The 26,147-nt window shown below is 42.7% G+C and overlaps 2 protein-coding genes across 5 annotated transcripts in view; both read left to right on the top strand.

Moving 5' to 3' along the window:
* Nucleotides 1–13,540, top strand: part of NCKAP5 (NCK associated protein 5) — an 834,652-nt gene extending 821,112 nt beyond the window's left edge. For both annotated transcript variants that reach the window (XM_081050689.1, XM_081050688.1), the window contains one exon: nt 11,978–13,540. In XM_081050689.1, coding sequence (XP_080906815.1) covers nt 11,978–11,994 — 17 coding nt within the window. In that variant the 3' untranslated portion in view covers nt 11,995–13,540. The remainder of the gene's footprint in view (nt 1–11,977) is intronic.
* Nucleotides 13,541–13,765: 225 nt separating this feature from the next.
* LYPD1 (LY6/PLAUR domain containing 1) overlaps nt 13,766–26,147 on the top strand; it is a 41,746-nt gene continuing 29,364 nt past the window's right edge. The window contains exons 1-3 of one of the 3 annotated variants that reach the window (XM_081050692.1): nt 13,766–14,126; nt 15,412–15,634; nt 16,725–16,862. In XM_081050692.1, coding sequence (XP_080906818.1) covers nt 15,562–15,634; nt 16,725–16,862 — 211 coding nt within the window. In that variant the 5' untranslated portion in view covers nt 13,766–14,126; nt 15,412–15,561. Of the gene's footprint in view, nt 14,127–14,789; nt 15,635–16,724; nt 16,863–26,147 lie in introns of all 3 variants that reach the window. The other 2 variants (XM_081050691.1, XM_081050693.1) reach the window with 2 other exon arrangements.

The raw sequence follows: 26,147 nt of genomic DNA, 5'->3' as shown, positions 1-26,147 counted from the left end.
TATGTCTAGGGGCTGGAAAGCAGCTGTGCCATCACAAATCAAGTGAAAATCTGAAATGATCTTAGTGGCCACCACTATGATGTCTTTTATATATCTCTTCATCATGGGAAAGCAGACATTATAGAAAACTCAATCTAGTCTATGAGCTCCAGAGGAAATGATGTAGTGGAAATACATCTAATAGTGACTACATTTAGTGATATGCAATGGATATCAGCTCTAAGAAGTACAAGACATAGTGTCAGAATCTGAGAAAGAAAGCAGAATAAAATCTAGTTCATGGCCTCAAGAAGTGTGTAATCTAATTGAGAAGTGAGACATGAATACAAAAGAAAAAGCCTATATAAAGGAAGTCATGTAAGTTCAAGGTCAAATGTATAATTTGGTCATTTAGGCTAGGAATGCATATAGAGAAAGATCCCAGTGGATAAGCTATTATGGAAACAGAACCAGCAGCTCTGAATAACTAATAAAAGGCTCAAGTGATAAAACTCAGTTACCACAGACAACCACGTGGATTGGAGAAAAGAAAACAAATTCCAATGTAAGCATGTTGAATTTAGGAGATAACTAGGCCCAAGAAAGGTTAAGAAAAGTGAGTGCAAATAGCAATTAGTTAACCTACGAAAAACATTTGCCCGAATGGTGTTACAGAGTAAAAATGGAAGAAGATCAAAAGAAGCTATGCAATTTTAGGGGGTTATTTCAAATATAGGATTGGGATAAAGAGGCACATCCACAACCTGAGTTTGACAGGATATTAGGGCTCTGGGTTCTCAGGGATTCATCTCCTAACATAGCTAAAGCTTTGTTCTACATTGACATCATATTAGAGTCCTAAACATGTGCATTTCATGTGAGCAGTAGCTTGTCTCATATACCATTATATTTCCAATGTCTGGAACACTAGTATATAAAATCTAGTTCATGACCTAGTTCATGGTGCTCAATAAATATCAGTTGAATGAAAAAATAAATGATGTGGCAGGAGCAGCATAATCCCTACTTACTTAAAAATTCGTCAAAATCTGGGTCCAGAGTTGAAATAACGACTGTCGCTGTCGTATTGTGGCGGAGCAAGGGGTGGGATTTAGAATCAAAGCAGATTCCCATTGGCATTCTCCCACCTAGCACGTCCTTCCGTTCTAGGACCCACAGTGCTTACTGGGTATCGAGGCATAAAAGCATCTTACACTAAAATACAACACTGACTACAAAGTTTAATGTTTCTAAATCTTTAGGACAATACCCACCAAGGAATGTTTTCTTCAGTACAAAGATCAATAAATTGATGCCGATTCCGAGTTGCCATGGCTCTCAGGATTCAGTGTGTCAAATATCCTTGGGATCTAACCATCCAAATCAAAGGCTGACTGGTCCTACAACTGAAACACGAATTGCATTAGGAGATGAATAGCTTCACCATGAGCTGAGCAAACATTCTTACATCTATCAATACCAGTGTGTTCCTGGATGAACCTTCGCTTACAGTTCCATTTGATTCTGTGTCTGTTGTAAAGGACCTAACAGATTGGATGTCACAGGGCACTGTGGTTCCTGAATGGTCTACCAAATTCTGTTAGAAATAATTCCAGGCTGCCTAATTATTTATAAGTTAATGAATAGCATAGAATGTTTCTCCTTGGCTTTGGCACTCGCAGCATACATTATAATAAAAACTTTCCAGTTTCGGGCATGCTTTCATGATGGCCACCACTATGATGGTATTGGGGATGTTGCTTTGGAATGAGAATTTCCATGAAAAAAAAATCAGTACAACCTTTTATACACTCATTTGATTCCCCTAAAGGTTGATTTTATTTTTTCTTGTAGGAGCAGCCAAAAATGTATCACTTCAAAGTGAAAACATAGCTATCTGGTGCTAGAATACACAGATGGTCCCTTCATGCTGGATTTTCCCCTGACAAAGTACACGGGATCCATAAACTACAAACACACTGACTCTAAGCCAGATATGGCCCAGCTTGCTGGTCAGATAGGGATCATATTTAAGACAGGAAATGACGGAAAGGTTAGTCGAAGAAAAATGGCTAGTTGATCTTTTAAGTCAAGTGAGTAGTGCCTACCATGTTTCCCCGAAAATAAGACCTAGTCGGGCCATCAGCTCTAATGCGTCTTTTGGAACAAAAATTAATGTAAGACCTGGTCTTATATAAGACCCAGTATTATATCATATTATAATATATTATATTAATTTTTGCTCCAAAAGACGCATTAAAGCTGATGGTCCAGCTAGGTCTTATTTTTGGGGAAACACGGTACATTGCTTTTATTCATAATGGTATATTTAAATTAAAGGCAGAAAAGCTTCATGCCTTCGCTGTTATCAGATGGAATCATTAACTTGACACTAAATTGAACAGATTTAGAATTTCCCGGCCCAGACCCTGTTCAGTTCTCGTTCCTGAATAAAGTTGTAGTTGATATTATTATGCTGGAAGAAGAAAAGAAATGTAACAACATGGATAAGCGTGTTCCATTTAGTTAAGCTAATTCCTCAAGCCAATGTCAAAGAACTAGCTTGTTTTCCCAATTCCAGGTCATTAGAAAACAGTGCAGGTTTTACTTTTGGAGAAATTGACCAATATTGATCAAGTTTGATGCATTACTTCAGATGATCAACCTACATTTTAAATTAGATTTGTGGATCCATCCACCACTCTGGACAACAACGTAAAAAAGTACAAGTTTTCAAATGGATATTTTAAGTGACAGCACGAATGTTTGAGTTTACAGAAATCACAAACATGTCCTTTGTGTCTTCACATAAAAATTTCACTCACACTTATAATTATGTGCCTTTCCTCTTTCCAAAATGCCTTTCTCTGCCATAAACAAAGTTTGTGATTGTCTTTGCATTCCTTTTTTTCCTCTTCCTACTGAGGTTCCTGACCCCACCTCTTCCCCTATTTTCCATCTATGGGAACATTTCCCATCTCTTTGATAAAATGGCTTCTCTTTCCTCTGTCATTTTGATCTAGTTTTTAAATGCCCTTTGCTGCCTTTGTTTATCTCCGAGCTCAATTCTTTTCCTTTCCACAAGGTGTATCATTCCCTAGCAACCCTAAGGTTCTTACTGACCTTCTCTCTGCTTGCTTTTTTTTTTTTTTTCAAAAAGTAAGCTCATTTTTTTTTCCCCTCTGGGTTCAGGGGTTCCAGCAGAGGTCATCAAAAGATATTGATCATGGTAAAGGACAGCAGTATAGTTAATAACATAGTCATAAAAGCACATCTCAGCTGAAAATTACTCTTTCCCCTAATAAAATCAGTTTGCCCTGGAGATACTGAAGAATCTTCAGGACCCCAGTAAAGAAACAGAGTGCCCCCAAGTGCCAAATCATATCTCCCAGCGTGTGGTTGGATGGAGAGAGGGGCTCTCTATTACCAATACGTCATACGAATTTTTCAGAAGGGCAAGTGAAGAGAAATGTGTCCAGTTGAAGTAACAGAGGGAACTGAGCACTGGGAGAAAGTAATGATCCAAGTTGGAACTTGACCTGGTTAATGGCGTTAACAACCACAACTCAAGAAACATCTGCAGTGTCTCTAGTGGTCACTGAAGGTCATTCTATTTTTTGTCTCATTCAGAAAGCAGCTCCACCAGGAATACAGTAAGAGGTGGCATTAAAGAAGAGATTAACTAGTGCCTCTGAGAAAAGAGAAATGACTTCCTTGGCACCTTTTCTTGAGGTTGGCACACCCCCAGCAAATATCACTTAATACAGACTGCAATGTGTCCCAATCTTCAACAAAGAGACGCTGGCTTAAAATACCTCCAGCCATTCCTACAACAAGAGCATAACACATAACTCTGCCCTGACTTCATTTTCCCAGTGCCCAAGATTTGCTCATCAGAAAAAGGATGGGGGGGATTGCACCTTTAAGTTTAATCCAAAGCCCAGCATTAGCCAGACTACCTCTTGTATTTGATCTATCTGCTTCCAAATGAAAGCACTCTCATCTTTCCCATCTGCTAAATCACCCTCCTCCTATTTCTTCCCCCATGAAGAAGTTTCTCTGCCCAGCCCAACTCATTGCAGTCTCTGAATTTTCCTGAATCTTTTTTTTTTTTTAATCTTTTAAAAATGTAATTACAGCTAAGTGGGAAAGCAGTCATAAATTTGCTTTTTTTTCCAGTTGCTGCTTCCTGCATCTTCTTGGCCAAAGTACATATGACTGTTCAGTTAAAATCTGTAACAACGTTCGTAATGAGAAATGAGAAATGTTGGGTGGTGGTGACACCTCTTCGTATGTTCAGGTGTTTATTTCTATGTAGAGGAAATAAATAGGATAGCACTCATGGCTGCTCTGTCCCCCCTCATTCACTTCTCAGGAGAAAGAGGTGTGGCTTGCTTAATTAGTGTATAGGAGGGGAACAGGAAATACTCAGGCCCACTTGCTCACCTTTTCTCTGGGGTCAGGCTCCTTGTGAGAAGCACACATTCTGTTTTGTTCCTTCATGATACAGCTTTCATGGGGAGACACTTGCCTGCCTCCTTCCCCACAGCCTAGGGCTTCCAGTAACAGCCTGGCCATTTCTGGGAACCAGTGTTAGGAAACTCACTTTTTTGCAGATAGAAACCTCATTCTCCAATATAAGCTTCCTCAGTAATAAACCTGATATTTTAGCCTCCCATCAGCCTTTTTCTTTATCTTATTCTTCTATTCGTTTAGAACTAAGGTGGAGAAGAGAGTTATTGTGCCACCTCAGATGCCAGTAATAGATGTACAGAAGACACCCAGTGAAGAATACTATAGAGTTGTAGAGCTTTGCAGAGGAGGAGGAGTCCCCAAAAAAACTTGAATGTAAAGAAACTCAGGTTCAGAGCACAACGGCAGGAACTAAACACTGGTTTCCAAACCCAGTCTCGTGCGAAGTGATTAAGATCCCAAATTCAGTAGCGGCACGGCTTCTGCTTTAGTTCTCCTTCCCTAACTTATTGGGCATGTGTGTGACCTAATATTTAAACCTGTCTTCCATGTGTTTTTCTGTTTGTATAAGGGGGATGATAACAGTACTGTCTCACAGGGTTACTGTAAGGATTCAATGAGAAAATTCATGCAATACGTGCAACCCAGTACCTGGCACATAGTGAAAACATTTTACAAATGTAACTATTATCTCCTACCACATGTATTCTTGAACGGATTGGCCACGACTCTTTACAGCAATAGAATCATAAGAAATGATGTGGATGGAGATACTGTTTACATTCATTGGTGCTAAGAGCTCCAGGCCTCTTTATAAGTGTGAGTGTCCAGCTGAGGAATGATGCTGCGTTTGCATTTCACAAGTAGGTCTGAGTCCCTTCCTGACAGCTGACAGTAGACATACTAACCAATAATTTCAAGATATAATCAAGGGATGGAAACTTCTTTGAAATAACGAAAGAGTAGCCTTCATCATAGAACAGTAATTCATTGCACTATGTCACGAATTTGCTACCTGTTTCTCCCCTACTATGGGCAGGAATTTTGGGCTATCCCTACTTAAACATATCTCTTTGAAGCTGATGTCATCATGAATATGTCTTTTTTTTTCTGGTTTATTATTTGAGGTTTTTTTTTCTGTATTACCTTATATAGTCTCCTTATCTTTTCCTCATGGCAAGGATCTATATCACTTCTATTTTATCCTTCCTGGTGTTCAGGACATTGGTCTAGGCTGAATCTGTACTCCACGATTATTATTGACTATGGGGCAGAAAATGGCATGCGTTTCTGTGTTGAAAATTAAGAAACCAAATTTCCAGGTCTAATTTCGCCTGAATTCAAATTTGTGTGAACCACAAATTCCATAAATACCCTATGTAAAGTACAGTTGACACCAGGCTTTCTCACCTTCCAAGATGATGTAAGAGCAGTGAGATCATGATGGGAAAGCTCTTTGGAAATAAAAGCTATTTATTATTTATAACCCAGGTTACAAATTATGTATAACCCCCGGTACTAAGCTGGGCTGAGACTTTCCTGAGTCGGGTTGAGGTTCTTAGAATTCCATGGGATAGGCACATCTGTGTCCGTGTTTGTCTTTACAGTGATTCTGCCCATTACAGAATCTAAAAGGGCAAGAAACAGACTATCTGAGCAACCACTGGACCCGGAGTTGACTACAGAATTGTCTGCAGATGCAATAGGAAATTTCTTAGAATGCCTTCCCTCTTTCTTACTATATATCTGAATCCTATTTCCCTTCGAAATCCTTCCAAGAGCCCCCTCTTCTATGAAACTTGCTTTGAGATTCAAAACCACATGATTATTCACACAAAGCTAGTCACATAGCAGACTAGTTTGATTGATTGTTTTTGACTATAAGGAATTAAGTGTATAATTCTCAAGGGATTTCTGGAGACTGCGTCACTATCTACTTCTTGCTTGAATTATCAGTGATACCATGGTTACATGAAAGATAGGAAAATATTTTAAGAATATGCAAAACTATGTATTTTAAACTAGAAAATATATTCTCACTCCCTCTGTTTAACCCTACTTTTGTTCCCTAATGCAATAGAAGTCCACCAAAAAAGTGAACTGTACAACTGTTGCCACCTATAGGTAATAACTGTAGTATAATAATTTTATCATAATTCAGATGGAGCATAATATATGAAGTAAATGAAGATATTTTATGGAAACTACACAATCCTCGACAAACACTATTCTTCACTATGTTTGTTATTAATATTATTGTTGGTCTGTAATTCTTGTTTTAGATGTGCCCCTTGAAGATAATATTGGCTGATATTTGTAAAGTTCTCTTCCAGGACGGAGGTTAAGAGCTTGGGCTCTGCAGGCAGACTTCCTCAGTCCAAATCCAGACTCTACCACGTACTGCTACATGACCTTAAACAAGTTACTTAACTTCCTCGAGCCTTGATTGCCTATAAATGGAGATACTAACACCTACCCATAGAATTGATGTGAGGATGAAAACAGATAATCCAGGCAGCGTGCTTAGCAGAGTGTCTGCACAGAACAGGCACTCTATTAAATGCTGACTGTTATTAACATGATTAGTTTGCAAAGCACCTCACATACAGTTACTGCAAACTAATGCACACTATTTTGTTATCATTCAACAGATGATGTCATACACATTACTGTTTGACCTCGATCGCTGATATTTTACATTTAAATGTAATGTAACTTCAACATTTTAAAAAGTACCTGAAATCTTACAAGACAATGTTGAGGCTAGTTTGGTATGTTTCTAATTGCAGACAGTGAAGTAAACTACTTTTGTGCTTTTATTCTTAGCTGGCAGGACCACTGGGGAAACTCAAGCCAACAGTTGAGACTCTGCTGATGCCAGAGAAAGTTCCATCTATCATCAAGTCTCCATTGAGGATCTGCTGACGATTTAGCATTGGGCTAGGCCTTTGGGGAGAAAGTGGTGGGGGAAGGGGGAATGAGGGGGTCAGGTAGGACATAAAAAGGAAGTATAAAATAGGACTCCTAGCTCAGAAGTTCAAACAATGCAAAGATTGTGATTTGACATACATAGTGGAGGGGTGTTATTTTTCTTTGTTTTTGCTTAATTGTCATGCAGGGAGTCACGCAGGGTCTCTGGTCAGGCTCCCCACATAAGAACAGCAGGATGTGGTGAGGCCAAAAAAGAACACCCACGGAGCCATAGATAGGGGAGTCATACCACTATACTCTCGCTGGCGGCTGGGTTGGAGACACAGGAAGCAGGAGCCACAATACCTGCAACCTGCCTTCCACTTCTCTCTGCCAACCAACCTCACTTGCTAGCTGCAATCTGCACTTGCTACCTCAGCCACCATCTTCTTGCTAGCCCCCATTCTTCTGCTAGCGTAGCCACGGCAGTTATATTAGTGGCCAATGGCTCACTGGTTACAGCTGATGGCCAACTAGCCACAGCTGATGGCCATCCAATCACAGTTGATGGCCATTTACTACCTGAGCCAGCACTTTTCCATGTGAGGCCGAGAGCCTGGAAACTGCACTCCTGGCTCTGTCCCCACATTAATATAAACAAATAATTAAAATCAAATGATTTTAAATATAAGCAAATATTCTTCTAGATTTATGACCTCACCTTGAAAATCATAAGATCTGGACCCATGTTTTGCACCCCAGCAAGAAGCTAGACCTAAGTACAAGCATACCTCGTTTTATTGTGCTTCGCTTTACTGCACGTCACACATGTTGCCTTTTTTTTTTTAATAAATTAAAGGCAAGACCCTCCACCAACAAAAAGATTATGACTAGATTTATTGCAGTGATCTGGAATTACACACGCAATATCTCTGTAATATCTCAGAGGTGTGCCTGTAGCTGCTCTCGCCTTTGAACTAGGCACATGCTCTCGACTTACTGCTGCCTATAGGTCCCCAACACTGAGGCTGAAGGCCGTCTGGCCCTCATTGTCACTCTTGAACCAATGTGGTTCTGATAGTCGAAAAATATTTCTGTACCCACTTCTCATCAAAACTGTGAAAATAAAGACTGGGAAGGCCATGTGATTTTTCTGAAAATGGGCCACTTCTTCATATCCATTACCTCCCTGGCCAATTGTGGGGACAGAGTCCCACAGAGCAGTTTCCAGGTTCTCGGCCTCGCGGGGAAAGGTGCTGGCTCGGTTAGTAGATGGCCATCAGAGGTGGCTGGGTGACCATCAGCTGTTACCGGTTAGCCATTAGCCACTAATATAACTGCTATGGCTACGCTAGCAGGTGCGGATTGCAGCTAGCAAGTGGGGTTAGTAAGCGCAGATGGTGGATTGAGGATCGCATGTATCCTACTTCCTGTGTCTCCCCGGCCACTAGCAAGACGAGGGCACAGGAAGACCCTTCGTTGGGGTAGTGGCGGATGCTTGCTTTTGTGTCTCGGCTAGCCACCATCGAGAATATAGAGGTATGACTCCCATCTGTGGCTCCGTTGTTGTTCCTTTTGGCCTCACTATATCCTGCATTCTTGTGTGGGGAGCAGGAGCGGAGTCCCTGCATTACACCAATTTAGGAGTTATATTTAATTGAATGATATTATAATTAATTAAAGAAACAAACCTACGAGCATGAAACATTTAGAAAACATGATGCACTATTTGTGTCCAGTGGGCAGGCAGTGGGTGTTTTAATGGTAAATAAATCTCTTTTCCCATCTCTATCTTACTTAATACACTGAATTATACTTTTCACCTGTCCATCCTCCTTCCAAGACTACAAGTTCCTCTAGATCACTGATTCTCAAATTTTATCACCTGGTGCCTTTGTTTAAAATGTGCTGGATCTCACTGTTTCTGATGTAGTAAGTCTAGGTGGGGCTCAAAAATGTGCATTTCTAACAAGCTCTGACATGACTGATACTGCTGGCCTGGAAAATACAGTTTGAGAACGATTGTTCTAGAATAAGAATCCTGTCTTACTTTTATTTATTTATTGTGCTATTTATTGAATACCTATTACTATGTGTCAGGGCCTTAAGGTGCTTTTTTTCTAATATATCAATCCTGAAATAAAGGTGCGTCTTATCACCATTTATACCTGAGCAGGGATGTTCCCGGGTACTGACAAAGCCAGTGAAAAGGCAAAACTGAGATCCAGGATCAGGTCTGTCTGCCTCCAGGGACCCAATTCCCGGCCACAGGACACGATTTTATTCAACTGCGTATCCTCAGTACCAAAACCATCCACCTGCCTAACGGTAGTGTCTCTAACAAGTGTTTATTGAATGAATTTGAGATCCACATGGACCAGAAATAAGCAAAGAAAATGCTCATGTTTCTGGAATGAAGAAAAAGGGAGAATATATTCAAGTGAGGAGATAATCAATCATGTTGATTGCCCTTTATTTACCTACATTTAGTATAATCAAAGCATTTCCTACTCTCTCCATGAATTTTTAGTACTGTAGTATATAATTTTTTGTTTAAAATTCCTAAAAATCAATGTGACGTGAATAGGGACTCTTGCATGGAGTTATTCCTAATTATGGAGCCACTTTTCTGTCATCAGCTAGGAATGTGTTCCTCAGCTCACCTCTGGTTCCAAGGCAGCCATTTGAGATTGAAAATTAGCTGTGAGTAATGCTTCTGCACATTAATAGAATAATGAAATAAGCACCACTTCAAGGATGAATATCAAATATTCCCATAGAATCACACCCTTTCCCGTAGCAGAGAAAGAAACTCTGTCTGAGCCTGCTCTTAGAACACTGAAGCCATCTACTTCCTTACCTTTTTCTTTTCTCTTTCTATTAAATATTTAGCGTGTACAAATCCATAGGCTTTGGTTATGTCTGCTTTCTTCTGAATCAAAACATACTTTCCTCATTACACGTTTGTATATCTATCATAACAATGTGTGTGTGGGGGGGGAAGGGGGCTGGGGAAAGAAACTACATATGTTAGAGCCTGGGACAGTAGTGGTAGAGATGGTTTGGCCAGTTAAATAGAATATTTGGGTGGCAAAAAGAAGGAAACTAGCCATCTTGTCCTTTATTACATAAGAGCATGGTCTAATAGAAACAAGAGCTTGGAAAGCAGTCAGACAGGAATTCAAATCCTATCCTCTACCACTTGCTGAGCGACCTTGGGCAAGTAACCCTGTCACTCTGAACCTTGTTTTCCTCTCCTTTAAAATGGAGACCTGTAACTTGCAGGTTTCTGAAAGGCTTGTAGATAAAATATATTCAGTGTCTTTCATATGGTTGGTAGTTCTCATTATCATCTCTAAGCCCCTGACCCTGCTTCTTCCTTGTGTTTGGATGGAATGTTTGCATGAAAGAGGAAAAGAAGGTGAGAAACATTCGTGGCTTTAACACCTCCACACGTGCTGCATTTTGTATCTGAGCCTCCCTCTCCCCTCCCACCTCAGACTTCAGGAGCCACTTGAGCAACTGGATATATTCATGTTCATAGGGTTTATCTACTAAATATGACTGCAGTGTTTTATACAATCCTGGAGACTACCAGTGATATCTTAAAAATATCCCTGTTTAGGAATGCTGTAGATGTGTGATCACTGTGCTGTACACCCAAAGCTGAATAATAATGTCAACTATAATTATATACATATGTATAAATACATATATACATCTATATGTATATGTATATATGTATATATATGTATATATATATATATATATATATATATATATATATATATTCACAAGAAGTGGAGTACAGCATAAGGAATAGAGACAGTGGAAATGTAATGGCTGTATGTGATGTCAGAAGGGTAGTAGATTGGGGGCGAGGGGTTATCACTTTGTGAGGGGTATAAACGATAAATGTCTAACTATTACCGTGTTTTGTACACATGAAACTAATTAAAAAAATTTAAATATCCTTGTTTAAATTGGTGTTACTAGAACCTCCTGGAGGGGTGAGGTTATGAAGATGCAGACCTATTACTATGATTTTTAAGCCTTTGGATCTCCAAGAATCTATACGCACAGACCTGGAGATCTCTTCGAAATATGTTAAGACTTGTAAAGGGACAAAATAGAAACACGACAGTGCTTCCGAAAAGTTTACCATTTTGTGGCAATGTAAGGAATTTGTATGGTTTTTGTTTGTTTTTTACATATAACCATAACTTCTGGCTGAAATTCAATCCCTAGCCCTACTTAGCAACAAGATAACTAATAACAGTTAGTAAGAAAAGGGAGTAGTTTGAAACTTTGATTAAGAAAAATAAGACACTTAACCTGAACAAATTTCAGATAGATCCATTTAAAATTAGATTAAGTGGCACTTAACTGGTTTGCAAATTGGGACCTATTTATCTCAGCAAAATGATTAAAGTCTTGATTTATCACTAAAATTGGCTTTATTATTACATTTAATTATACTAGAAGCTTGTTGAAGACTTGTAGGTTCTCTCCATCCCTTTAAACTGTACTTTATACAGACAATAATTGAATATTGGCTAGAATAACTTGATTTCCAAAGAAATATGTTTCTAATATTTTCTTCTTTTTATTGCAGAAATTGAAACAAGTTGAAGAAACAAAAGAAGATCCTGAGAATAGATTACCTAAAATTTCCCTGGAGTCATTCAATAAATATAACAGCAATACTGTGATTTTATTAGAAAAAGAGAAGAACTCTCTGAACAAGTTTGAAGGACAAAAGGAAGAAAAACAGAAAAATCAAGAGGCATCTCTGAGTAGTTCAGACAGGCCGGGGGTAGACAATTTGGAATCTTTGAGTGATTCTTTATATGATAGCTTCTCTTCCTGTGCGAGTCAGGTTTCAAATGATGCATAAAGGAATTTTTTTTCCCCTTAGTGAGCTGGAAATGGAGCACTTAAGAAACAGGGGTGGGGAGGGGGCAGGTAAAGATGACAACAATAAACTATTACAACACCAGAGCCTAAGTTGTCAGATTCACAGCAAGCAACCCACTGGAGCTTTCTTCTCAGACAGGGCAATAAAGATAGACTGCATTTGTTCTTTCATGAGGATTAAAAGTCAACATACCCACAATACAGAAGTCTTAATTTTGCACTTTTTTTTGAATACTTGTACAGAAGTTGTAAATTTTGGGGGGAAAGAAATTATATTTGTAGCAACAACAAAAAAAAAAGCAATAAATTGAATCAGTGCCATGCTCTTGAAATGATGTACTAAGTCTTTTAGAAGTTCATAATATATTTTTTAAAAATTCCAACTAAAGTTTTGTTCAGTACATTGTTCAGTTCATTGTACCCTCAAATTTTTTTGTGGGTACACTCTGTAAACCTAAAACAGGGCCTGCCAAAAAAACAGAGGGCTCATTGTAATCTTCTCACGATCTCGATTTGATATAAACTTGAATTCTAGTGCAATTTCAAAATTGTTGCCAGAAAGATGCAGGCTCTAGTAATAAGCGTAAGTCTGCTTCTACTGAAAAATGTAAAGGGTCCTGAAGTGTGACACTGATCAGAAGGGATGTGTATCAGAAGTGACCTAATTCTATTTTCAACAACAGGTTTTCCCTCCAAACATTTCCTTACATCCTCTTCTACTTAGTGCTTTACCGTGATTCTCAACATTGTTTGTAAATTTTTATCTTCCTGTTCTTTTTATTAAAATCGGGGCAATCTAGAATGAAAGCAGATTTCTACTTCTAATTGCAAAGTTCACTTTTTAAAAAAAATTTAAATGGTTGGTGCTACAAAAATTTCTTACTTTTTAATATCCTTTTTTTCTACAAAGTCTGTTTATATGTAAGGATAAATTCTATTTTAAAGGTTATGTGTATTTTTTCTAGATGTGAACTATTTATAATTGCTTTTGTACAGGAACTTGTAAACTAGGCATAATAGAAATATTTTTAGGATCTGTACGGTTACTTTAGTACACACTTGTTTCTTTAAAGAGTATTGTATAATCAGTGTTATTTGGTAAATTTGTGCAATTTGTTATATTTGAATTTTGTTGGTTTAAATGAAAATTATGTTGTGTCATTGTCTTTCAGACTGTTAAAAACTCTTTTGTTTCATTTCTGAATAAAAGTCATATCACAATCACACCCTCTGAAAGCTTAAAGAACTTGTCCTAGGAATCTTTGGCCCAGTTATTTGAATGAATCTCACACGTGTTCCATGGATGAATTCCCCCGAAGGAATAAATAAACTGGCCCTCTTGGCTCTGGAGATAGTGATTCCATCAATTGTCAGATCAGAGTATGCAGACAAGCGAGTAATGGTCAAAGCATTTCAGTCTCTCCAGGAGTTATCCAGCTAGAAATGAAAGAAAGAAGGGGGCAAAGGAAGAGAAGGAGCCGGAGGGAGATGAGGAACGATCTCTGCAGAGGAATTACAAGAAAGTCATTTAAGCCCATTTTCAGACCAGCTTTGCTGGCAGGATGGGGAAATAAATTATCAGCGTCCCGGCCTGCGAGAGCTGCCTCCAAGTGGTGGACGGAGAAGAAGGGGAAGAGGGGCAACGCTTATGAAACTACTTCCACAGAAATGGATGCTCCCTAGGGATTTGAGGGACGGGTGGTAACGTTGCAGGATCGGAGGCGGGGGCACGAAGGCGCTTGGGCGAGCGGCCCCACGGGCTCCGGTACCACCTGCTGCAAGGCTTGGCCGCAAGGAAGGCGAACGTAAGAAGCGTAGCACGGTGGCGTTCACACACAGGACTCAAGGTGAGTCTCTGGAACGAGAGAGGAGGAATGTGGGGGAGGGTGGGGGCCAGGGCAGCCAGCGACCGAGTCCTGGGCTGGGAAGGCGCGGTACAGGAGAGGACCTGGGAGCATACACTGATGACCCATGATTTGAGGCGAGCGAGATGAAGCTGCTCGGCCTTTTGGAGGAAGGCGATAAAAGAGAGCGACTCCCTTCTTAATCCCGATTTGCCTTCTGGTGGGAGCTCGCGACGTCTGTCCCCTGGGCGGTGCTCTCCTAGGCTAGATTACTAGGGCAGTGTCACCGCACCCTCCTGTGGTGAGCGCAGGCAGGCGAAAGGAGGGGTCCCTGGAGCTAGGGCGCCAGTCAGGGCAAGGGCCCCGCCACACACCCCCCCCACCCTGCGGCACCTGAAGCTAATCCTGGTAATGACCGAGGAGCTTCTCTGAGGAAGAGAAGGCACGGCTGCTTGGGACGCCCTAAGGCACCTGCAGGTGTGCAACTTTACCAGACGCAAAGGAGCGCTTCCCGCTGGAACCGGCCACTCCCCGTGGGCCGGATTCTGCCGCTAAACCCGCCAGCCCCGGGGCACCGGCCGGAGCGGGGAGCGCAGAGGTAGTGGGGAGCCAGTACCTGTGCGCAAAGGGCCGGCGGGCGCGCAGTCTTCCAACCCCACCTCGCAGGTCCGGCCGCCGGCGCCCGGCTGGTCCCCGCGGCACCTGCTGCGCCCTCAAGCTTTCCCGATCTCCTGCCTCCCTGCCCGGGAAGGCTGCACTCTCCCGCTCCCCCTGGCGTCCCTGTCCTCGGGACGTGCGGAGGCAGGAGAAGAGGGCATTAGGAAGGAGGCGGGAACGTGGCAAGACGGTCCCAGCCTTCCCCCCGCCACCCCCACCCCAACTCAACAGCCGTCACGTGGTGCCTGGAGTGGGAGGTGGGGAGAAGAGACGAGACTTTTTGGGTGCTCCGGATCGCCAGTAGTTCCTTCAGTCTCAGCCGCCAACTCCGGAGACGCCGCGCTCTGCCCGGGAGCGCCCGCCAGACGAGCGGCCACCCGCAACCGGGATCCCCCGCGCGGGCGATGCGGGCGCCGCTGGCGGCACCTGCGGCTCCTCTCGACCGAGGCGGTCGCCTCGGCGGCAGCAGCGCGGGCCCCAGAAGCCTCGGCAGCCACCGCCGCTGCGGCCCGGGCAGCCTCCGCCGCGGTCGCCGCCTCTGAGGCGCTTGCCCGCTCCCGGCCCCGCGGATCCGGGAGGATGTGGGTCCTCGGCATCGCAGCAACTTTTTGCGGATTGTTCTTGCTTCAAGGTAAGACGAAGAGGCCGAAAGCCCAGCCAGGCGCGAGCACAGCACCTACTCCCCCCCCACCCCCGGCCCCTTCGTCCCCCCGGGGCTACCAGTGCTGCGCAGAGGTTGCCCAACGGGAGTTTGGCAGTGGCCGGTGCGCAGAGACGCTAGATGGGAAAGTCTCCAAGTCCCGCGCTGCAGGAGGAGAGGCGGGAGCCGAGGATTTGCGGGACGCGAGTTGCAGGTGCTGGGGCTGCACTGTGGGGAGAGGAAGCTGGGCTAGGGAGGCGGAAGGGCTTGAGTACTGCTGGGGCCTCCAAGGGAGAGAGAGAGAGAGAGAAAGATACCCCCAAACCCCACCAAGTTGTCAGGCGTCTCTAGCAACCCGTGGGAGTGGCGCCGCCGACAGAGGAGTGGCGCGCTGGGCAGTGTGTGGCCGGGGCGCACGGGAGCCAGGTTGCTCCGCTCAGAGCGCAACTGATGGGAGGAGGTAGCTTGGGAACCCGGGGACTTAGGTCTAGTTAGGAACCCGTAGACCCGAGCGGAGCAGCCAGGCTGGAGCCATGACAGGTGCAAAAACGTCTCGCTCCTTTTCTCCAGTACGCGACCGGCTCCCCATCGAGCTCTGCAGAGCTGAGACCCTGACGGAGGACCCTAGCCAAACGGTTGCCCTGATAGCCAGGAAGAAAGAGCTGTAGTGTCGGGGCTCGGGGTACACGGTGGCGTGCGCGCACACGCCCCTCCCCAGTCGCTGCGGCCACCCCTGCTGCTGCAGGAACCGTCCCGGAGAAAGGCCGGCGACCCGAGGCGCGGCAGCACTTGGCGTCAAGCACTTCCTCCCGGGTTCCCGGGAGGTCGCGTAGGGAGCCTCGGAGCCACAACACAGGAATTCTGACTTCGAAAATTAAATGAATAAAACTGAAAAGACGTCTGCGAATGCAATCGCAAACGGTGCCAAAATAGTAATTAAGTCATTTGTAACCAATTAACAATTAGGCAAATCCTTTGGCGTAGACAGGAGCTGACGCTAGTCCCTGGAGCTACTTGGCTCTCGGGGTTGTATACCCCTCCTTTCACCTTCAGGTGTGGTGTTGCACTGGCTCTTTGTTTCTGGAGCATGGGTCCAGGGGTCTCGGCCAGAATTCCACTTTATTCTGCGGGACCCTGGATGCCGGCGCCGCCCCCTGCCGGATTCAGCCACTTCCGCCTTTCTTGAAGCCCAGGGGTGCGGAGCCTCAAGCACCCCAGCAGCTGGCTGGGTCCAGGGAGGGTCTTGGTTTCCCGAGGGGTCTCTGTGGGAGCTGGATCTTAACCCCACTGCGTCTGTCCCGCAGGCTTCGCGCTGCAAATCCAGTGTTACCAGTGTGAAGAATTCCAGTTGAACAACGACTGCTCCTCCCCGGAGTTCATCGTGAATTGCACCGTTAACGTTCAAGACATGTGTCAGAAAGAAGTGATGGAGCAAAGTGCGGGTAAGAGCCTGGCAGCCCTCCCTGTCCCCTCTCCAGCCTGGGCTAGGGGTAGGAGTGAGGGAGCCATTAAACTAAGGAAAAGGGACTGACTTTGATTTAATGCGTACACACTGGTTATCGCAAATTTACTTTTACAGTGCTGGGGAAATGAAGAGTTCCGAGTTACTTTAATCTCATTAGTTAATTACCAGGGCTTCTCCCCAAGGGACTCAGGAGGGGAAGTGCATTTAAATGAGTGGCTCTCCTCTTTATTTACTTCCCTTACCTTCCTCTACTAAAAGCTGATCAGGAGGCTGGAAAATATATGGATAACCAGCTCTGCTTAGGTAACTAGACAGTAGCCTGTGAGCAATGTCAGCCTGAAATATGAAGCTAGTTGAAGTTCCCAGAGGTCAGGGCTTGAAAAATGTCTTTTGTCATAGAGCCACGCCATTTTTCTTAGAGGAACACTACAGGATCTTTATTTAATTTTAGAACTAATGCATCAAATTCCAGGCACAAATTGCCAAGATCTTTCAAAGGAATGTGGTTCCCAGTCCCACAAGCTTAGCTGCTGGCTGGCTGATGAGAGGACCTGGGGCTACGCAAGGGAGGAGGGAGTCTTGTGAGAGCAAACCTGGCTTATTCAATCCAGCATACCAGAGTCTTCTCACTGAGGTGGAGCTCCCCATCCCATCCCAGTAGTCTTAAAGAAATCAAAGTCTCCTGAAAGTGCAGCCGGAACTTTAGGCAAATAGGTGGACTGGTAGCTTTGATTCCAAGGTCAAACCCATAAACAGAGACTTTGCCATTTTCAGCATATTGAAAAAACAGGACGTCATATCATGTGGTGAATGCTACTGAATGAACCAAAGCCCAGCTCCTGTTTAGTTTGCTGAACTGCACTGTCCACAGAGCCCTGTGATGGGATCGGAACCGTTATTTGACCTCTTTGACCCACTGGCTATAGTTTTAAAGCCAGCTCCTTGGAAAAGTAGTTTTTTTCTCTGGAGAAGGACCTGGAAGTGCCTTGTGGCTAACCACACAGTGTTTTGGGGACAGATCGCTCGTCACTGTACTATGATGTGGTGTGTGTGGTTTCAAAGGCTGTTCTGTACAGGTCTCTCATGGCCTAGGTGTGGATTCTTTTCACCAAGATCACCCTTCTGGGAAGTGTGAAATGTAATTGCTTTCAAGAATAATCTGTCCCAAGAAGAGCAGCATGCATTGTGTTGTCATATGGGATGGGATTCCCGCTATTGAAAAGAAGGCAAAACAAAACAAGACTTAGTGATGATTCTTTAGCCAAGGTTGACATAGGTGATTTTGACAAGTTTTCTGTCCTCCTTGTGTTTCATTCCGGAGCCTTTTACCTGAGCCAAGATGTACTGCCCTTTTACCCAGGGGACTGCTGTGATTTCGGTCAGAATCACTCTGAACACTTTACTGTTACTTTAGAGTGTTTGCAGCTGTCTTCCAGGCAGTAGATTAGAGCCAGAAAAACATGGGACACATTAGGAACTTCTTCAGCATGCTCTAGGCCACGGCTTACCTGCGTGGCATATTTGGTTCGTATTTTTCTCTCTCCTGTGTTACAGCCTGGGAGATGGTCGACACAGGAGAGAGAAAAATACGAACCAAATTAAAACCAGAAGAGATGTATTTTTTTCCTCTGTAAAAGTGCACCTAAGATTAACACCACACACTTCACTTTCAAAGTGCAGTTTTTCATCTGCTTCATTGTCTTCTCCAAACTTTTAAAAAGGCAGAGCAGGCATTATAACACCTGTCTAATCCGCGGAACACTTTAGCACACGCGTAAGTGCCTGGCCTGAGGTTTCTGTAAGCTCAGTCAGGGTGGGCACCTGGACTCCAAACCAGGTTCCTCTGGCCATATGAGTCTGTCGTAAGCCAACGAATGCACGGAGAGTGAAGTAATAAGGTAATTTCCGTTGTCAAGTTTGAGAAACAGAACAGCGATAGGCTCAAAGGCTAAAACAGTTATGCAGGGAAGGATGTGAGTTCTGTGTAGCTGGAAACAGGGCATTTCTGAGCCGGCCTTCAAGTGCAGGTTCCTGTGTCAAAAGGATGATGTTCAGGGGGTTGACACTTCAAAGCACTTTCATTTTCATCTCCATGTAACTGATAGAGACCAATCGATTTAAGTGACTTAACCTTCCTCTTATTGGCAGCAATGGCAAGCCCACCTAAAACTGATAAGTAACCAGTGTAGTACAATCATCACAGTTATAAGAGCTGACTTTTGGTGTGTGCCCAGTGCCTCAGGCTCTTTCCTCCGTGCTTTACTTGGAGTATCTCATGTAAGCCAGCAGTCAGGCCTCTTTTGAGGCCCTTGCTTCCTACAGCCGCAACCCACCAGCGTTTCACGCTACTGAAAGTCAACTTCTCCACTTGAGAGAAAGGAGGCAATGCTTTGTAAATGATACTATTAGGGATCAAAGTCAGAATCTTTTCTTCATTTGATCACTAATATATATTGTCCTGAGAATCTTTGTGCATCAGAGCCGAAAGGACCCAGTGACTCACACTTAAGGATACACATAGGAGTCTTCCTGGGAGTTGTGTTCAATTTCACATCCCTCCCCACCCTCCAAGCCCCCTTTCCCCACACCCCTTTCCATGCACCTAGAAGCCAATTCTGTAAGACTCTGGTATAGCTTACCATGGGTCTTTTATAAGCGCCTCAATTGACTCTGGGGTGCCCCTAAGTTTTGAACTGCTGCTCTGGGAAAACCTTTATATGTTATAGAGGAGGAAGACAAGGACCAGAAAAGATAGCTGTCTGGTCCAAATGCACTTGGTCCAACTGTTACTAAGAGGCCGTGCTTCCTGGGCCCACTGCCTTATGTACTAAAATATACTACCTGGTTTGCTTGAAAAGATAATCCAGGCAAAGTGCTAAAGATAATTTTTATGTCTGCCAAATTCCCCTTAACAGGCTTAGTGGACTGGTCGCATGGATAGGCCATGAAGTGGATATTGAAAGAATATGAGAACCATCCAGAGCATTTTTAAAATTTGAGTGCTGTGTGGACTGGCATTTTTCCATATGTATTCTAGAAAAATAATGGACTAAGGGTTTTAAAGGGACTAAGAGATTTTAATGAACCAAGCAAGTTTGACATTAAGCAGTAATGAAAGACATTCTCTTTCCAAAAAATACCAGTGATGCAATATGCCCAGGCCTTCAGTTAGTCCTTTCTGGATTAAGTCTGCAAACTTAGCTCTTATGACTTTTGAGGCAGGTATATTTAATTTTCAGTTGAGGAGTACATTTAAAATGAACCTACTCCCCAGAGTGGCATTCCTATTAGGTGCTGAGATTATTTTCCACTGCTCTTTATCCCCTCGGTCATTTCTGGAGTAATAAGGCACAGCTGTGGGGAAAGGAAGATTTGGTTCCTGATTCTTCTTTCATTGTCCTTACTAATTGATATTTAAATGTTTGCATAACAAATGACTTGTTCTCACAAGCTCTGCACTTAATGACTTAGCAGCTACTTACCAGCAACACCCTTGATAATGACATTTCTTTTGCTCCTGCTTTAACTTGCACTCAAAAAGATATTTCAAATATTGATTTTCATTTCAGAATAGAAGCCCCCCCATTTGAATTTTTTAAAACCAGGGTGAAAAGAATGTGAATTTGCGTTTGATAATGCAATCTTGTAATTAGAGATTTTCCTCTTGACTAGATACAGTGAAAGGGGCATAATTTAATTTTTATAGACTAGCCAATTTCAGCCCTTAGTAAAATATAGTTCTGTCAGTGAGCAAAATGTTACAGGTTCTCCTAAACCTTATTTAAAAGTTAAATGCAGTATATTGAGAGAAAGTTCATGGTCTGAATCAGTAACCTAATCGATCTCTTCACCCATCCTTTGCAACATGCATTAATCTATTTGTCTGTTTTGCAATACAAGAGTTACTGATTTATATGCCATGCTGCATCTACATTATGGCTTTATAAGCAATGGCGATTTTCCTTTTGGATTAGCTAGTTGCTCATTAAGTTGGACGGGGATGGCTCCATGCCTAGGATACATATGCCTAGGATATGTATGCTTAATTGTATGCCTGATTTTCTCATGAGCTAAATAAGAGATAGCAAGTGAGGACCTGATATCCCCAAAATAATCAGTAACCCACTCTTAGTAGAAAGAAATGGAAATATAACCATGGTTTATGTTCCCTTAAGCTTATGCTCTGCTTAATTTCACCAAGCTTTAAAATATTAGGCCCTAGTTTGTTATTGGGGTGGGCTTAGCAGGAAGAAGGGCCAGTTTAATCAACATTACACGACAGTCCCTTTATACCTGAATTCTTTTATTTAAGTTGTGTATATGCACACACAACATACCTATTTGTGTATATTTACATTTTTGCCTATACATGGGGTTAAGTGCTGATAAACCCATTGCAAGTTGACAATATTAAGTTGAAAATGCATTCAGTACACTTAACCTGCCAAACATCATAGTTTAGCCTCGCTGGTTTCTACTGAATGGGTATCACTTTCATACCATCAAAAGTCAAAAAATCAAAAGTCAAAGAATCGTACGATCAAAAGTCGAAAAATCGGAAGTCGGTCCCCATCGTAAGCTGGGGACTGACTGTATGTATACATTTGCATACACACATACATACGTCTTATAAGAAACATGAAAATATTAAGTCCCCCTTCTTTGAAGATGTTCAGAACATTAATTACTTACCGCTGTTATACCGTAGGCACAAGACACCTTCTAACATTTTCTTTTTCCAGAACAACTTTGTTAGGAGTATCTTGATATCTGTTAATTTTCCAGCCTTCTATCTGCCCCTTGCCTTTCCTTTTCCTACAAGTGCTTTCCTGACATCTCCCTTTTAGACATCCCACTGTCAACCCTTACTCTCTCACCCTCAAATTCATTTTGAATCAATCAGATGGGCTATGGATAAGTGAATAACAAAAAATCAAAACTATCACCATATTTTAACTTTGCCAAGAAGACTTCAACAGGTTAAGAAACTTTAAGATGAAACGATTCAGATGTCAGGAAAGATATACTAATATATTAACACCAGCTCTGATAAAGAGGTTTTTGTGTCAACTTCAATAAAATTATGAATTACACAGAAAAAACTTCTGTACAGTCAATGTGGATATCACTACTTCCTTTCTGGCAGGACGTTTAACACCTTTCTCTTGGGGGCAAGACATTTTTCAATGAGTTCGCTCACTTAGTTTTGGAGAAGCATCCATCTCTTTCATGTAGAGAGCATAGCTAGCTTCTGAGGAAGTGTTTGGAAGGGGAACATCAAATATCTTTAGTCTCTCGGACTCTCCAGTAAAGGAAGCATTTGTTTATGTTAACTTTCCAGCTGAACAAGCAGCCAAAGCTGACCTCGCATCTCCATAGATGAAACGCTTGACGATTGATCTGGCTTTCCCATAATACTAATTCCTCCCACTACGGTTTCATGAAAGCTTCCCTCATTGATGGTTTTCCTAATGAGTTTAAACAGAGAGGCTTCAAAGCTGGGTTTTTTCCCCAAGTGAAAAGTGAAAAGAAGTATGAAAACAAAACACACCATTTTCTTTGAACTTCGAAAAGGAAATCTGCTTCCCTTATAGAGTCATGAAACAAAAAGATATGAATCTACAGCCTGCTTCCTCTTTTCCTGCCTCCCTGCCTCTCTCTCTGTGTCTCTCTTCTTCTTTTATACTTCTGAAAGGATTGACTGACTTAGGTTCCAATGCCCAAATCTGGCAAAGGGTTATTAGCACACTATGCAGAAGGCTTCATCACCTCTTGCCCTGTTTTAAGTTGTTGGATGGCCAGGCTATTCAGCTCCATTAGGTAAGAGAACACCCATGGCCCTTGCTTGGTAACTTGGAGGAAGTAACTTAAAGCCCAGGGGCTTAGCTTCCTCCCCTATAAAATTTAGAAGCAGGCCACCTGCTTTCTTGTGAGATATGGAAAGACGAATGCTGTCAGTATAACCATCTTAAGGAATTAATCCTAAAAATGGAAACCTGGCAGAATACTCTCTAGGAGTTATTCCGTCCACTGTCCACACCTGCCCCTGGAGGATGGCCAAAATAGCTTAGCCTAAGTTACTTTGCACACCACTTCCTCCTTTCTCATATTGAGAATCCTTGAATTCAATCTTTAATTCCTTATAATAGGACCTCATAATTGGCCTAGAAGGTTCACATTGAAATAATATCCTCACTTGATAGTGGTTCAGCAATTTGTTCAAGACCACACCCCCAGTCAGTCTTGAAGTTCAAATCCTTCCTCAGGATTTTTTCAATCATTATAATACCGTCTTATACACATACATATATATTTGCATTTCAATAATAATTTTATTGAGATAACTTACATAGTATAAAATTTACCCTTTGGAAATATACAATTTTGTGGTTTTTAAATATATTCAGAGTTGTAAACATAATTGAATTCCAAATATATTTCTAATTCCAGAACACTTTCATCACTCCAAAAAGAAACACTGTACCTGTTAGCAGTCACTGATCTGGAAATCTCAAATCTACTTTCTGTCTCTATGGATTTGCCTCTTCCGGACATTTCATATAAATGGAATCATACAATATGTGGCCTTTTATGACTGGCTTCTTTTAAGATAATGATTTCAAGTTTCATCCATTTCAGTTCCCATTTTGAGATACGTCTTTCCTTTTGTGCATAGCTCTGAAGGGAAAGCACAGGTTTGGCAAATCTCTGAGTTACAGAGTGGGGAGAAATGGGGCATGGTGTGAACCTTGGAACTTCATTGGCTAATTAGCCAGTTTCTTGAGTTGAACTAAAAACCTATGCCAAGATCAAATTATTCCAGTGAGCTGAACGAAATTTGTGTTTCCCAAGCATCCACTTTGTGCCAAGTACTGGGCTTTCCATCCAATGCCTTTCCATCCATTGCCATCTGTTAAAGAGTTAATGAGAGGATCTTGAAGTGGTTTATGTTAATCACAAGAATCCTCAGGCACCTGGATGGGTTTGTTCCGATTCCTGAAGTTCTTATCAGTGATCCCAGCTGCCAGGTCCCAACATCTGGCCTCACCCATAGACCACAGCCCTCAAGAATCTTGCACCTCTTAGGCTAGGAGAGATCTTAATCAATAACTTTATAAATGCAAGGACTGGGCATAGAAAGGAGTTTTCTTTCCTGAGGGCTTAAATGTGGTGATCAGTCCATTTCTGTCTTCCCTTGAGAAGGCTTGAGCGTAGAGCAGGTTGAGAGGTATTCTGGGGAGAGAATTTGGTTAAGGAGATATGATTCTGGCACACATTGGTCATCTACAATGAGTACTCAGTGAATATGCATAAATCCAGCCTTTTCCTCCCAAACCAAATTGTTGATTGTACCCTTTATGTAGGCAGACTCGTTACTCCTGTAAAAGTGGGACGTCTCATCTTAAAAACTAAGCTGGATTCTTCCTTGCCTTGTAGTTTTTGTTGTGGTAGAAAAGAGGGATTGTATCTAAGGGGAGGACAATAGCAGGTAAAAGACAGTTTGTTGCCTCCCCTGAGCACACCGCAAAAGGCCATATTTATAACTTAGGAGCTTCAATCAAATCTGTGGTGAATCAGCCAGCAACTAAAGAATTGTGCTGTATGCCATTAGTTCTTCGTCTCCTAGTAAACTGTGGGTGTGGGCACCTTGTGACTCAGACACTTCACAGTCCAGACTATGGGGCATGCTCTCCTAGCCATAAATTGCTCCCAGTTTTCTGGTTCCTCTATCAGTACAAAGCAAAGCAGAAGATGAACTGAATTGAGTGCTTTAGCTAAGGTGAAACCATGGAGAGTTTGTAATAAATCGCTGTTTTGGAAAGACTGTGCTTAAATACAATAAAGCCGTGATGGTTGAAGATGTTGAATCCAGCTGTGTGACTTTGTAAACGATGAGAGAGCTCCAGATACAAAAGTGATGAAGTGTTGTATTATTTTAAGGAAGTTGTGATATTTGGTCCAGTGCATTTCATTTCTCCCCGGACATGGACAATAGCTTTTTATGTTTTTCTATTTCTTGGAGTTGTTCGGGAGAGCAGGGGAAGGCCTGGAGACAGTGCCAGAGGCGGGTGGCGCCAGGCGCGCAGAGCAGCCGCGCTGCTTGGGGCGTGCAGTACAGGGTATGAATACGAATGCGCAGAGCCCTTTACGTGCCCTCAGCTGAAGCTTCTTCAAAGAGCATCGGCAGAAACAGGTGTATTAAGTGACGCTGGGTGATGTGTTTTATGCACGGTTTTATTGTTTATGCAAAATCTCCGGGTCTCTTTCCAGGGGTCTGTTCAGAAATAACAAGAGGCTAGGCAGGTGGAGTAGTTTTCCACCCAGTGAAGATGTCCAATTTAGGAATGCAAAGGGATCTGGGTTTCAAAATGAGCCTGAGATTCTTCAGAGACTGTCCCTGCCTTCTGGGGGAAAGGCAGTGGGCGGAGCCGCACCCAGAGAGTGAAGGGTCAGCTAACTTTTCTTTCAAAGGCAGAACAACTTTCTACACAGCCTGCCACTGGCTGCTGGAAGGAAAGAAGAAGAAAGCGAGTCAGAAGCAGATGTTTTACCGGAGAGTAGGTTCAGATCCAGAGACTAAACCAGGCCCTGTGAAGCCTGGGTCTGTGAGAGCTGACCGGGCCCTGCTTACCTACGCCCGCTGAGAGGCATTGGGAGACTTGACCCAGCCTGATGTGGGTGATGACAGGAGGACAGACAGATGCTCTGAATTTTTTATGTGCTCAGCATTCTCTGGCCAGCAGTTTGCCTGGCCCCAATCTGTTCTGTGCTTTAAAGTATCTTTTTCTAATCGAATTGAACTACAGCTTCATTCACCAGAGCCCATTCATGCTTTTCATTTCTGTATACCGAGTCCGGAAAGGACACTGTGCCCACCTCTGTCTGTCTGTCTGTCTGTCTGTGTCTCCCTTTCTTTCTGCTTCCTCCCTGCCTCTCTTTCACACGTGCACAAAGATGCAGTCACCCACTCACTGGTATGCAGACCCCCAATAAATATTTGCTGAATGAGTATACTTGAAGAAATCAAGTATCAAGCCAAAACAGTTTTATCGGCAATTAAAAATTATTATATCAGAAATGAGGGAGCTTAAATCTCTAGTATAAGAAGAAAAATAGAACAAATATATAATCTTAATGTACATGTTGCTTTTTAGTTAAACTACAAATAGCCAATTAATGCCTGTTAGTAACAGTTGTCATCTAAAGACAACTCTGAAGTGTAAACCACCCCAGTTTTCCTAGTTTGTCAGCTTGCTTTCAA

Source organism: Rhinolophus hipposideros (genome assembly GCF_964194185.1).
Source record: "Rhinolophus hipposideros genome assembly, chromosome: 6".
Classification (NCBI taxonomy): domain Eukaryota; kingdom Metazoa; phylum Chordata; class Mammalia; order Chiroptera; family Rhinolophidae; genus Rhinolophus; species Rhinolophus hipposideros.
The sequence above is the reverse complement of the archived record's forward strand: the minus strand, read 5'-3'. Positions and strand labels throughout refer to the sequence as shown.